The sequence below is a fragment of the Osmerus mordax genome, chromosome 13, assembly GCF_038355195.1.
Source record: "Osmerus mordax isolate fOsmMor3 chromosome 13, fOsmMor3.pri, whole genome shotgun sequence".
Lineage (NCBI taxonomy): Eukaryota > Metazoa > Chordata > Actinopteri > Osmeriformes > Osmeridae > Osmerus > Osmerus mordax.
Genome location: NC_090062.1, coordinates 8,700,352 through 8,715,140, shown reverse-complemented (window position 1 = coordinate 8,715,140; position 14,789 = coordinate 8,700,352). Strand labels below are relative to the sequence as shown.

At 39.9% G+C, this 14,789-nt stretch overlaps 2 protein-coding genes across 2 annotated transcripts; one reads left to right on the top strand and one right to left on the bottom strand.

The window, feature by feature from the left end:
• Window positions 1-833: 833 nt before the first annotated feature.
• On the bottom strand, window positions 834-12,189 carry trpm5 (transient receptor potential cation channel, subfamily M, member 5). The gene is made up of 24 exons (XM_067248729.1): window positions 12,107-12,189; window positions 10,058-10,116; window positions 8,954-9,107; window positions 8,504-8,684; window positions 8,197-8,363; window positions 7,776-7,953; window positions 7,549-7,613; window positions 7,104-7,289; window positions 6,844-6,943; window positions 6,560-6,678; window positions 6,042-6,389; window positions 5,738-5,881; window positions 5,295-5,418; window positions 5,022-5,167; window positions 4,308-4,420; window positions 3,990-4,088; window positions 3,525-3,789; window positions 3,215-3,333; window positions 2,795-2,927; window positions 2,529-2,703; window positions 2,071-2,239; window positions 1,647-1,825; window positions 1,192-1,324; window positions 834-1,072 (listed from the first exon to the last, which is right to left on the bottom strand). The coding sequence occupies exons 1-24, from the start codon at window positions 12,131-12,133 to the stop codon at window positions 991-993; spliced, it is 3,465 nt and encodes a 1,154-aa protein (XP_067104830.1). The 5' UTR covers window positions 12,134-12,189; the 3' UTR covers window positions 834-990.
• Window positions 12,190-13,760: 1,571 nt separating this feature from the next.
• On the top strand, window positions 13,761-14,439 carry LOC136955698 (cyclin-dependent kinase inhibitor 1-like). Its single transcript, XM_067249428.1, has 2 exons — window positions 13,761-14,214; window positions 14,336-14,439. The coding sequence occupies exons 1-2, from the start codon at window positions 13,761-13,763 to the stop codon at window positions 14,437-14,439; spliced, it is 558 nt and encodes a 185-aa protein (XP_067105529.1).
• Window positions 14,440-14,789: the final 350 nt, after the last annotated feature.

Genomic DNA, 14,789 nt, shown 5'->3' with positions numbered 1-14,789 from the left:
TCTGACATCTTTCATATCAGGGACATTATGTTTACTTAAGATGACCAAATCCCTTATCTACATATTGTAACATGTACAGAATTATCAATACAGTACATTATGATACCAGTAACTTTATTCGTACAGACATTTGCATTTTGACACATTTTTTACATTTTGACACTTGTTTGGCCCAAAAGCATAATGAAGTGAAGAAATCCCAAACTGTACTATATTGTACATATCTTATTGTGCTTGTATTGTGCTATTCATAATGACAGTTTTCATAATATTTCTTTATAGTAATCAGTTAGTAATGTCACTTTCATATATCTCAGAAAACTACACTGTAGTTGCTGTTTGTTTTACTCATCAATATAAGGGAACCTTTTGGTGGCTCCATATCCTGGGGTGCCAGGTTTGGGTTCTCTCCTCTCTGATTTGGCTTCCTTGTCTGGTGTGCTTTGAGGGCACTCGGAAAAGTTGCTGGCTTGAACACCTGTTAAAGAGACTAACATTGGACATGATTGTAATAAATAAAATAGTATTGTTATTAGGAAACAAATACCGTATCATATACTGCTACCATCATTACAATCCCAGTTCTGAGAAACAGACACATTCATTGAGGTCTTGAATAATTTTAAAACATAGTATATTCTACAATACTACATTTTACAACTATAATTTGAATCATTTGATCTTTGCACCAACTTTTATAGGAATTACTTTTACTTACATGGAGCTCTGGGAGCCTCCCGCTCACACTTGAGTGTACTCAGAGTAAAACATTCAGCCATCCAGGACAGCACCTCCCCACAGTACTTCACCTGAGGTAGGAAAGGTAAGAGGAATACAGTAGACCTTGTGCTAATAGTCATTGTTGTGTCCATTTGACAGAGATATGTTTACAGTGTGCTATCATATGAGTAAGATGTAGACTACTTTTGCAATTGCAGTACATCAACCTGCCGAATAAAGGTGAGAGTGAATGAAAAATCTTTTTAACTGTTAAATTACCTGAGCCTCCATGGATGACAATCTTTTCTCCTGTTCCTTGAACCCCCCAATTTTTCTCAACAAGCTCTGAACCCTTTACATCACAAAACATTTTTTAATATCCAAGTACATACACTGAGCTGTTGAATTAAAATGACAGTAAATGGGTGAGAATATAATGAACGGGATTGTTTAAATTAAAATGCTTGTTACTTTAAAGAGGTGCTCCTGAGTCTTTCTTCACTGCTCTCCAAGTGCTGCCGCTCAAGTTTAGCCAGGTAGTTTTCCTTCTGCACAGTTTCCCATGTCATCAGTCTCTGGTCCAACCCTACAGGAAGCTCCCTCTCTGGCACATACAGACACATGCAACATGCAGGCAAAGAGCATAAACAGGTAGACAAAATATAGTCAGATGTATTTGAAACAAAGAGCTAGTATTTGAAGGTATACATATTTGCTAATATTCAGTTTGTAAGTATGGTCATACATTTGATAAGAATTATGTATGTCTGTACACCTGTGATTGCTTGGATGGCTGTGCTAGATATTGTCCTATGTCCAGTTATTTATGTATTGTATGTCTGACTTGTATTAAGCACTGTGACATCACAAAAATGTATATTAATGGACAAAACATTCTACATTATTGTATCATAAAGCTGTAATACCTAGGTGCTCTATCTTGGATTCAGGCCTTTTGACAAGACTAAGGAGAAGCTGGGAACAGTGGCTTATGATGATGAAGGGTGGTGCCAGGGCTGGTCGGCTGTGGTACTCCACTATGAGATTGTACCTCTGGAACTTCCAGAAGATGTCTGTGTTACCCTGAACCACTTGGAAGGTGTAGCTACAGGCAAAGGAGGATAAGATTTCAGTCGGACCAGAATTTAGTAAGTATACCATGCTTATTCATTTCACAAATTGATTAATAAGAAACTATAAATTATGATGACATTATTGTTTACGTTATTGTAAAACATGTGTTATGAAACAAACATACTTGTATTTAGACAAAGCAAACCATTTATGTTGTTTTAAAGTAATTTCATAGTGAAGCCATCCTTGCCCTGACATGACCAGAAAACGACTGACCTGAACATGGCAATAAGGAGGTTGAGCAGGAGAACATTGGTGACCAGGAGGAAGATCACCAGCAGTAGAATGACCAACCAGTTGGCATAGATGTTGGGACAAGGTGGCAGGGTGCCCATGATGATCTCCTCGATCACTGTGGTGCAGTTGGTCTCGGGCATTCTCGCAACTGAGAACCCAAAATAATAAAGAGTGAGGGGTTCAAGGAGAAGGAGTTGTACTAAACAACAATAACAACGTGATGATTTGCCCCCACTGAAAAGTAGTTTAAGAAAAATTTGTCTGGTGTGTAGTAAAAATAGTAACAAAATGTTCCAATTATTTACTAAGCCCTCACAACCCTTCTAAATATTACAGCTACTGATAAAAAAATAATATGCAGTATACTTGTTTGTATCATAATCAAATATATATCACATGCATCAATTCATGGATTTGTCAATACAAAAGTTTCTTACCATCTATCTCCTCCAAGGGGATCTGGCCAAAGATATGTAAGTAAGGACGGTACAGAACTCTGCGGAACACCCAATCCAGACGTGGGTCGTTGGGGTGGAGCAAGGCTTGGGTGGCCACACCATATGCTATGAGCCAAACACTCAGGAAGAAGAGGAAAAAGAACACATCCTTTATCTGTGGATGGAGAAAACAAAATATTAGTTTATTGCCTTTTTCTGCGCAAATAAGTACATTGTAAGACCAATAGAATGTAAGTGAGGTTCACCATTCGCTCCACAATGATAATCTTTGGTCCCAGTTGCTTATGGATGGCAAAAATGTGGATCAGCCTAAGTGTGAACACCATGAAGTCCAGTGCCAGAACTGTTCTTCCAGCCTCATATGTGCTATCAGCCATCCTGAGAGAACATCGGTAACAACAATTTTACCACACTTTAGTTCCCAATGAAATTCAGTCAAAATCAGTGCTAATTCAGACATGTAAAATGTATTTTATTGTGATTATTTCATGTACCACTGTAGTTTCATGTAATAGTGTTTATATTTGTATATTGCAGTAGATTTATCTTAGCTTTTGATAATTAACTTGTACTATAAGTGTTAAGTGCTAAGACAATAACAGGATACAAATGGTAGTTAGTTGGAACAGGTGAAATTTGAAGGAAATAGGAAGCATGTAGGTGACCTGCAGGATACTCCTATGACAAAAAGCAAGATGGCCACCATGTCACACTTGTTCCAGTTGTCCTCCACGTATAGTTTGAACTTCTTCAAGATATTTGTGTCCTCATCCGTAAAGAAGCTCTGCATCAGTAAAAGGTCAACTTAAAACACGTAATGTAAAAGTACACATTTATGATTTAATTAGGTAATAAGACAAGATATGTCTGATAACATAAGGCTGGGAGGGAAGGCTGTCGACTTTCCTCCAAGGCATCGAGAAATAAAATGTAATGTAATGTAAAAGTATTTCCCTGTAAAGAATCACTGGGTACCTGTCTCAACTCTTCCAGCACCAGTGTGAAGACCCAGAAATAGAGTATGATCTCCGGGGCTCCAGGGCCTTTGGGGGGGGGCAGGCGAAAGTCCAAAAGAAGAACATAGGTAAAGAGGAAAAGAAAGGCGAAATACATGATGACGTTGCCCAGAAATACAGTGACGGGGGCACTCCAAAAACGTCTCCAGCGGCGCAGTAGAAAACGCCACCATGTTGCGGCATTGCTCTGGGTTGCTGTAGCACCTGGGGGTGCCCTAGAGTCCCTGTATGAAAACATTACAACCATTTGTTACATCAAATACATCTAATGAAACACTATATGCCTTGATTTACGAAATATAGGAATAGCAACAAAAAAAATCTGACGGTTCTTCAAAAGAAAATAAATAACATCCACAAACACAATGTTCATTTTAATGCTCAAACCATGAAAATGGAGTCAGAAACTAATGATTGGACTCACAAAGGGTCTTCATCTGTTAGTTGTAGAGCCTTCTCTGTGTCTAAACTATCCAGTTCTACCAACTGTTCTCCCCCACTGTGACTATCCGTGTCCTCATCACTAAAACACCGGAAAAGAAAAAGCATGACCCCATGCATAAACACAAACAACTCACAACATTAACATATAGTAATGATATAGGATAGGATATAGTACATGATAACATTACATGATATAGTAATGTCCAAGTGCATAACATTTTCTCAAAACTAAATGAGACATACTTAGACAAATACAGCAGGACATGCTGTCCCAGCTAGCGTATAGGTTTTAACTCACCTGAATTTGATAAGGTTTGTCCAAATGAGAGGAGGGCAAAAGAAGGAAACTACCAGTTTAGATATGGCTGTGTCTGTGGTCATTGCTCCCCACCACATCTTAGTGAGCATTGCCTAAAGTAACAACAGTGTCAGTTTCGGTTCAACATTTTATTAGCGCAAAAATGATGTCAGAATCCAATAGAGAATGTTTGAAAGGAATGGAAATTAACTTGACCAACAGAGGGCACTACAAACTACACACACCTAATTGCCCTGCTTTGACACACACACACACACACACACACACACACACACACACACGCACACACACACACACACACACACACACACACACACACACACACACACACACACACACACACATGAAGTCACACACAGACACGTGGCCATTTCTGTTGTCTGGCTTTGACTATTCATTGAGATAAGTCCAAATCTACTTTGCTCAAGGTAATTAGGTTGAATGTTATATCTATCTTCTAAAATAGGCATTTGCAGTTAAGTTACTGTGCCACATAATTGTGCCACATAAAATTGTCCACATTTGTCAAAAAAATCTAATTGGTATCAACCAGTTTGCCCACCACAGAAAGCAGTAACCTCTTGGCTTTTTGTGTGCATCGATATAGGGCTTGTTATGATGGGTGTGTATGTTCAGAGTATCTCATGCACATGTCCTTTGTAATAGTCTGTCAGGTTCTGTCATATATCTCACCTGTACCCCATCATGTGCAAAGAAGCTTTTGGCATCCGCTTCGGTAGCCAAGTTGAGAACTGTGGTTTTGCTCCAGCAGCGAGTTCTCCTAACTAGCAGTGCATAGGCACGGTCCTCACTGTTAGAGTAACACTCTCCAAACAGATCTGCAACAGCACAGCACCAATATTTCAGACCAAACACTTTAGGTTTCACCCTGCAAATCATGATCATATTTGAATAATGTTTAGACTGTCTGGGCTGGGTGCAGACTTCTACTTGTGTTGTTCTCACCGAGGGCAAACTGCTCATACTTGGCCTCCTTCATGCTGCGAGCAGATTCGGCTTCTGACTCTAGGCGAGCCAGCTCCTTCAGGATCTTACAGCCTGCCAGTGCAGCAGCCACAGCTTCAGGGCCCTGCCTCACAAAAAGAACGAGATCATATTTATGTGTGTGTGTGAATGTGTATTTGAGTGAAATGGCAAACGTGTGCATGTTAAAGCGTTTGTTCATGTTTCGCTTTTTTATTTTAGAACTACTACACTATCGTTGTGTAGTGACAACATATATATTTATACATGCTCCCACTCATACTTATCTCCCTGTGTGTTTGCTTATCAACTGCCACTAACACCCACTTCATAAACTAGACAGTGCATACTTGACCTAAATTTGAATAATATACTTTGTGGTCAGATAGTTTGCTCTGTGAATGGACATAAGTAAAATGACAGACCATAGCCCAGAAGTAATTGGCCATCTGTTGTCGATTCTGGAGAACAGCCCAAAGAAAAAGGTCTCTCCAAGGGTGCTCACATCGTTCTTCCAACTCTGCAGGATTCTTCTGGGTGTGAAAGAGTCTGCCTTTGCTGACTCTCTCCTAGATGGTTCACACAAACACACACACAGACACACAATCAGCGTGTCCCCAATGAAGTTCCATTTTCAATTTCTAAGACAGTAAAAGTCTTAAGCATTTCAATTTAGTGCTATTATTTCCGTGATTTGTTTCCATAGCCTCAGGCATACATTTGACTCACCGTAGGCAACTTCTGGTAGAAACCTTTGGAGGAGTCATGCAGGAAATCCTTCAACACTTTGGACACCTCTTGCAGGGTGAAGCGTGCACGTCGGTCCCCCTGCTCTGCTTGGTGATGCCCAGGGAGCCCAGGGGGCCTGTTCGAGCCCACCAGAAGCTGCTTCTCCTGGTTCTTCTTGAGAAGTAGGTCATGAAGGAGGCTTTTCTCTGACACAGAACAGTAGAGCTCCTGCAGACGCCCATAGGTCAGGAATTCCGCCAGGTTCACCCCGTTATCCACGAAGAGGCGCACAAAGTCTGGTTTGTCATTGATCAGTGCATCCATCATCACTTCCTCCAGGTCACATGCCTACAGAGATCATTCATCAACATTATTCTGGTGATTAGTGGAACTGGCTCTTCAACGACTCCTGGATTAATGTATTCTTGCTATAATAGAGTTAAGTTGGTGGCTATGTTCCAAAAAAAGAATGATCCACATTTATACCAGAAGCCTTTATTTTATTTATTTTTTCTCACCCTCCACTCAACGTCACCATTGAAGATTTCACTCTTGGCAATGTCTGCCCTGTTCCAGGCTACCGCCAACTTCAGCTCATCCAAGAAATCTTGGGCTTCTTGACTTTGACTTTTACAGGCTGGAGTAAAGAAATCCCAAAGTATTTTATGATTACGATTAATACCATTTCAGATCACTAAATTAACAACTCCCAAACTGCAGAATGAGAAATTGAATTACCTATAGAACTCGTATAGATACTCACAGACCCGATACACATTAACGAAAAAATAGTTGCTCATACCTTTGACCAGAGCTTTGAGGATGACCGTATCCAGCTCAGCACTCTCCTGTTCAGGGTCATGGACGGTAAGAAGATGGCCATTGTCCATTATCTTCTGAATCTAGAGTAAAAACCAATACCAAGCATCTTAAATTTTCCTATATATTCAGGTATTAAGAACATCTACTATCAGCACTGTACTGTACTTCAACAAGATAAACATACAAAAAAATACAAAAACTTGTAAACTCAAGCTGTTGAACAGTCTCTCAGTTCCTCACCAGTTTGGCCCAGTTGGGGATATCAGTGCTGTGGTGTACATGGGGAAATGTGTCCAGCAGTAGTTCCTGGACAGTGTCAGTATCCCAACTGCCCCTGTTCATCAAAGTGACCAAGATGTCTGCCACACCCCCCGACCCGGCCAGTATCAGCCAGGGTGTTGCATTTCCAATTCCTTTATACATCCTCTGTGGAAAATGAGTTGGTTTAACAGGTATTATCCCATTACTACTGCATTTGTCTTTGTGGCTAAATTAGCCAGCAGAGACATTTTGATTAAACAAATACTGTTGCCTCCCACATTTTTAGACCAAGTGTGTATACATTTACATTTAGTAATATTTTTTGACTAAACTATTCCTTTGAATGTCAGAATTAGTAATGATCAAAAACTGAAATCACACACTTTGCGTGAATTTAAAGAGTGCATGCTGGTATGTTTGGTACCTGCAAGATCTTAGGTTCTCCGTGCACTAGCAAACATAGCACTGGGATCTCAAAGCTTCCCGCACCTGTGAGAATCAATATGTTAATCTACTACTGACAAAGATTACAATATATATTACAAGGATTCTGTCAATCTCACGTTGACATAATAACCATTTTAGAATACCAATGTAGGAATTTACTATGAAATGAATGTTAACAGTTTAAGTTGACCATTAACAGCTTACCGCCATAGCCAGTGCGTTGCAGGGAGATGTGTTTGAGGAGTTTGACCCTCATCTCACTGGTGGACCCTGGTCTATTGGGGTCTTCCTCTACCAGGACAAAGTGTGAATGGTTACAGTCCAGTGAATAGACCGTCCCATGAGGCAAATCCTGTGGCACGTATACGGCAGGTTCATCCCGCTAATCACACACACACACATACAGGTATGAGTTACTTTATGGGCAAACACGCACATTTTTGGCCTCGATTCTAATAATGTAAAAAAAAATCTTATAATTAAGTATATTCTAGATCATGTATGCTTTCTGAAAAACAGTACACAAATTCATACATATGAATATTTGTCCTTACAACAGAATGTTTTAACGAATGGACTAAACAAGTCATATTCTTTATTTACTGCACTGTATCCCTGTTGTGACCTTGGAGGTGAGCAGTGCTTCCCGATTATGGATCATGTTCCAGGGGGCAATGCCAATGGCCACCACTCTGACTTTGGAAGAGGTGCTGGCCAGAGAGTGGTCCCGGACTGCCTGGCCCAGCTGCTTGGTGATACCAAATCGAAGGCCATTGGTCAGGATCCATGCTCCTGTAAAATAAGTAATTCAGTGAATAATGCTGGATGTCCTTTCCTTGATGCTGTTTGTTGAGAGAGTGTCCTAAAAACTGAGTGACTATGTGTCTGTGGGTACTTGTGTGTGTGATAATTAATGAATGCTTGTGGCACACCTGTGCTCTGTGCAGCCTTCACCAACCCTTTCCTCACAGTGTCCCTGAGCCAGGGTTTCATCTGAGCCAATTCATCTCCTCCCACTAGCGCCACCACCAGGTGTGGAGGTGACAGGCCCCACTGCTCCGTTAGCATTTGATAAATAAGCACAGGGTCTGTGGAGCTGTGAACCCTTACAAACTGGAGGATAAAAGAGCATAAATACGAAACATTGATATGTTGTTTGTATTATTTGAGTGCATTTTTCTCCAACTAGTCTGTCGTTCATAGACAAATTGCTAACATACTGTACTAGGACATAGAGGGTCTGGTTGCCATTTGATGCCATAGTACATTTTTGGTTAACTTGTTATTGCGTAAGAGGAAAAAAACTCAACAAAGATATTTTCAAAGGCAGTGGTACATTGCACTGCAGGTGTGACATCTACTCCCATCTGGGTTTGTTTTACCTTCGCTCTTGTCCTGCTTGGACCAGTGAAGTCTATGTCCCCCACTCGGCTAGCCGCCCAGTGGGCCTTCTTTTCAGCCTGGACACCCAGGCCTCGGCCCACACTCTCTAGAACCTCGTCCAGTGGAGAACAGCAACGGCAGCCTAAAAGAACACTGTAAGTACAGTACAAACATTCAATATAAATACCTTTAGCAAGCCATCAATGTTACATACAAGCTATGTGGTCATTTACATTGGGGCCTAAGGTCATCTTTAGGTTAGTTTTGACTTCCTCAAACTGTTTAACCAATGAGAACAATTGCCCTCTGAATACGGTACATGGAGGAGTTAGTGATTATTCTAAATTTGATTTATATTGGCCCATAAAACAATAATTTGCTTCATTTAATTTTTTAAACCATGGTTAACACTGCACGTGGAACAATACTACAACGTCTAAAAAAACATGTTCAGGAGCACCTCCCAATTTCATGAAGCATCTGCACGTGATAACTCTGAATGCAAACCTTGACCTTTTTATCTTTTGTATTACCTTCAAAGAAATATGCACATGCTTAAGGCAACAATAGACACTAAAATGAAAAGCCAACTTCTAGGAAAATAGCTTCTCTCAGGTTTGCCTCCACAAAAGACTTGGGTATTGTGCACATCAATAACCACATGATGAGCATCAGTAAACACCATCCTTTGTCATATCAGGAGGTAATACTTGTCAGACTACATTAGTCACTAAATCAACAATGTGGTAATATACGGATATTTAGGCATTAAGCCAACCATTCATAATATGAGTTGGAGTTGACTCTTAACTGCTGACCAAATTCATATATAAAACATTTAGTAAACACCTGAAATCTGGTTTTGACAAGGAAACCAATATACAATGCTCAGCACCTCAGTCTAGTCCGGTGATGTCTTGTCTGTGTGTGTGTTTAGCATTAGAAGATTTTCAGTTTTGATGTGGAAGGATGGCAAATACCAAATACAAGTGATTCTGTTTGTGAGACAGATTTGGAAACATTTTGGGAAACTATTGTACTGTTCACACACATACAGTAACCACACACAAACAAACACACACACACACACACACTATAATCACCTATGTTCCATTTCCAGAATATCTCCACATCGAGGGCATCGCCTCGGCTGATGCACCCCCTGTTGGCAAAACACGTTGTGTTCAGTTACTGTTAGAGCAATCATCACTGGCTTCACCGGCAGGTGTGAGGCCTGTAGGGGTTTGGTATACGTAAAGCATTTTCATGTTTTGCTTCAAATGCAAAAAGTCTCCACTCTGACCCTTAGCTCACATTGAACCACAGCCATTCTAAAGATAAAAATCATGAAAACCATGAATAAAAGTGTACTGTTGTCTAACAATCCCTTGTAAATCGCATGATGGGTTGTCGTGAGCATGAAGTAATGTAAAATCGACATTCTTGATATATTTAAATGGTCATATGAATAGCAATGGAATCTCAATTGTTCCTGTTTAGGGTCATCATCATGAAAATGAAAGTGACAATGTAGGTGTATCATGATTCACCCATCACACACTATTGGTAGTGAAAACAATTAAATGTCTGAATTTTTTGTACTTTTTGGGAAAGAAACAACTGCCAAATAATGGACTGGTTGCTGACGTTGGGTCCTGATGTGTCATCAACCAGGTTTTGAGAAATATGTACTTTTCTCTAAAAGGTAGCTACAGTTTGAAAGGCCACACACCTCAACCCTATTGATATTACAGCATATAACATCCTTGTTGTCATGGTAAACTTGTAACTCAATATATACTCAGGAGGGCAAGTATTTCACATTAATAAAAAGTTTGGTATGAGAAGTGAAAGGTATGGCCCTTTTCTTTTCTTTCTTTACAGGAAAGCTGACAAAATGAAGGCTTCAGAATAAAATACACTTTAAAGTGTAGAGTTAAGTATCCATTCAACCTTCTATGGTTTCTAGAAAATGTGTCTGAATGTGACAACTCTCTGGAGTATCGTGACTGCTCAGTAGCTCAAATGTAATCACTCAAAATAATTGTTTTCATTATTGACAGCAGTTGACAATTTGCATGAGTCAACCTTAAATTTGCTCAGCAGTGGTCATTTGCCTGTGTGGGGACACCCTTTAAAATATGATAGGACAAGATCATAATTTGACAACGAAAACAGTTCTTATTACTTCACAGTGCAGAATATTTGTTGTATGGTACATAATATTCACAGGTTAAAGTTGTATACATTTATTTTAGATTTATGTTGCTGTGTGACTCATTATGAAATCTTTAATATTGATGTAAAAGTGTCCTTTGAATTAGGGAGTGCTTAATTTGACTACAGGGCATGTGTGCAAAAGGCCTTGCAAATATAAGCATTTAAATACAGGATTACACAGAGATGTGGTTTGTCAGTACGACTGGTGTGTGTGTGTGCCTGCGCATGTGGATTTCTATGCACTTGTGTTGTTAGATATGACAGCATGGTTTTGAATGTCATGAACGTGTAAGCCTTGGTGTGACCAGGAGTGGCTTGTATGCACCAAAAGAATTAGGAATGACAAGTGGAAAGGGGGGGTCTCTTCATTTTTTGTGTCTGGGTTTCTTTTCTTCGTACGGGCATGCAGGCTCTTGTCTATCTTATACATGTCAGATGGATCAAGTGGGTCCTCGCGTGATGACAAACCAAGAGTAAATATTTCAACACTAAATAACTGTTGACAATCATACAAAACTCTTAACACAAATTTATGAAGATATATGACTTTACAATTGCCTGTGTTAATGTCTGCATTATTCTGGCCAAGCATCTTACTGTATGTATGTTGCTTAAGTGTCAAAGCATTTTTAGGATGGTCATTCTGTTTAATTATTTATAAACCATAATAGTCCTATGCATTTCCCAAACCACTATTGTCTATTATTTGGACATACAACTTTAAATCTAAATCACTTTTTGACACAAATACACATTTTGATTTTAGTAACAAACACAAACTACATCCGCACCATGGTGGGATGCTGGAAGGGTTTATCTTTAAGTACATAGGCTATTCTATGAAAAATGTGTAATTGCAGTAATGTGATCCATTGGCTACCATGTTCTGTGAGGCACATCCATTAATTAGGGTAACAAATCATTTTACTTACCAGTGAGGTTTCTTGTCGTTCTGGCATGGCTTTTCTGTTTCAGGCAGCGCTGCTTTCGTCTCTGTCCATGCCTCGGGGCTAAGTGCTTTCAGGTAAATCCATGGATCCATCAGGAGGGTGCCAGCAGGTGAGCCACACCCAGACGTTCTCCCTTTTCCTAACATAAACTAGACTGAGTTGATTTTCCTCCTATTTGCATATTTATCAGCCCATACACAGGTGCATACTCATCAGAGTCAGGTCCTGTACAGTAGGTACTTTGAAATACATTGTTATCTCTGAAATGGGGGATAAGTAAGTAATAAATAGCTGTGTTGAATCATTTACATATATTCATTTAGCAGACGCTTTTATCCACAGTGACTTCCAAGAGAGACCTTTACAAAAGTGCATAGGTCACTGATCATAACAACGAGATAGCCCAAAAACATTGTGGGTAGCCAAAACATGAAGAATACATTGTGAGAAGCAAATAAGTGCCAATGGGAAGAACCATAAGAGCATGTAGTTAAACAAGTTACAATTAAAATACATTAACCTCAAAAAGTGCAGGAGTGTACCTGCAGAAAAAAAAGCAACAATAATATAATTCACAGCGAGTACAAGAAGTTAAATCAGTTACAACTAACCAACAAGAGCAACAAGTCCTTCAATAAGGGTCATTGTGTTCCTGGAGGAAACTAACATCAGGTCCAGCAAATCATTCCTAAGTACCATTGTACTCCCGGAACAAGTGCAGTGTCTCTGATGGAGGTGGGGAGGTGATTCCACCATTGGGGGGCCAGACAGGAGAAGAGCTTATGTTGGGAGCGGGCGCTCTTGACAGGTGGGACCACCAGACGGTTGTCAGAAGAAGACCGTAGGTGGCAGGTGGGGGTGTAAGGCTTGAAGAGAGACTTGATGTAGTCGGGTGAATCAGATCATGGGAATGAAAGGAAAGGTATTGGTAAGATATTATTAATCGTAATTTATAGAGATTGCAAAACAACAACAACATTGCTAGCTAGATCTGGGACTGTAAACTGTTATATGCTAAAATGTGAACTTACTCCTCATGTCAAAAATGACATAAAGACATACAGACACATTTCACAGTAAGCCTGTACTGTAAACTGTACAAACCTTTGGTTCCAGAATGCTGATCATGTCTGTTTTTGCCAGCAGGGGGGAGTATATCATAGCAAAAGAACCAATGAGTATGAGTGAACGTCACCAAACTGTCGATCGGAGATAGGTAGTAGAACAATGTCCACATAAAGTTCCATGCACTCCTACTGTCTATAATTAGGCATAGGCCTACATGCAAGCAACCATAATTGTGTTCTCATATTTGTTACATTTATCTTAGAATTTTTTTCGGTATGTGTAATAGCTTGTGTAAATTTAGTAGGCCTATAGGTTTGGCGTCCCAGCACACACACAACACACACACAATATTGGCGCCATTCCAAATAACCTAACCCCCACGAACCTGCACGAACCACGAAGTTGAAGGGGCGAACCAAAAGACAGACAGCCAATAAGGATGACCCACTATTGTTTACAATCCCCTTAAATGGGACTTGGTTAGCCCATGATTGCACTTACTCGCATTTAATTACTCTGCTTTCAAGTAAGGATTGTATTTAACATTTTCTGAGACTTAGTGTCAGGCATGGAAAGTGTTCAAAGAAAACATGTTTTGGAGAGCTCGGTGGTGCACGGGAAAATTCCAGTCCATCGATCTGGCGTTTGTCGGAATTTATTTGGACCAATCGATAATGACCAGTTGAGCTGCGAATTGAAGGCAAAATTGAAAGAAATTTACGAACAGGACGAATGTAGGTGGAATTTCAATTTCGAGACTAATACGCCCCTGGTTGGAAGATATCAGTGGGAAGAACTGAACTCATCCCCTGGACTATATCAAGAGTTGACACACGTCGAAGAAAAGGATGTTAGAGGGAACGTCAATTATAGGGACACTTGCGTTATTGAAGAAACTGTAAGCCGACCTTTTTCAATTGAGGTAAACCAAGAGAATTGCTTCAACATCTCTAATACAGCGGATAGTCCTCTCATCCGACAGATGAGGAAACCCCACCCCAACAACAATACACAAATAACAGGTAGGCCTATGTGCATTTTACTCACTTTTCCACATTTGCTGACAATGTTTGTTGTCCTCTCGGATAGAAACGGCCACACAAGAGCGAATAATAACCAACAAACTGTTTCTCTTTTTTTCAGATTTCTTTGTGAAGAGGAAAAGAACTTTAGAGACGAAGGGCATCAATCTCAATTCTTCTCTTGCATTTGCCACTGAGGAAACTCCACGCAAAAGAATACGATAAAGAAGGAAATAACGTCATCCAATTCAGATAGGCCTAACTACATCCAAAATAATACAACACGTCAAACACATTGATTTGCACAATTTCCAATTAACATTAGGCTACCCTATGGATAACCCTAGGAAGCAGACTGAGTCAGCAGAACGCAGCCATAGCCTCATATGAGGCTAAAGGACTTAAATGCACTATCATCACCGGGTTCAAAATGTTTGTGTACACTTTTTGTATCAACCAATGTTTAGTAGGCTAGGTATGTATAATTTATTTCGTTGTATGTTTATTTTATTTATCTGTATTTAATTTCTTTTTGTACGTAGCTGTAGGCCTACCCCTATTGTTTCTGTGTGTCT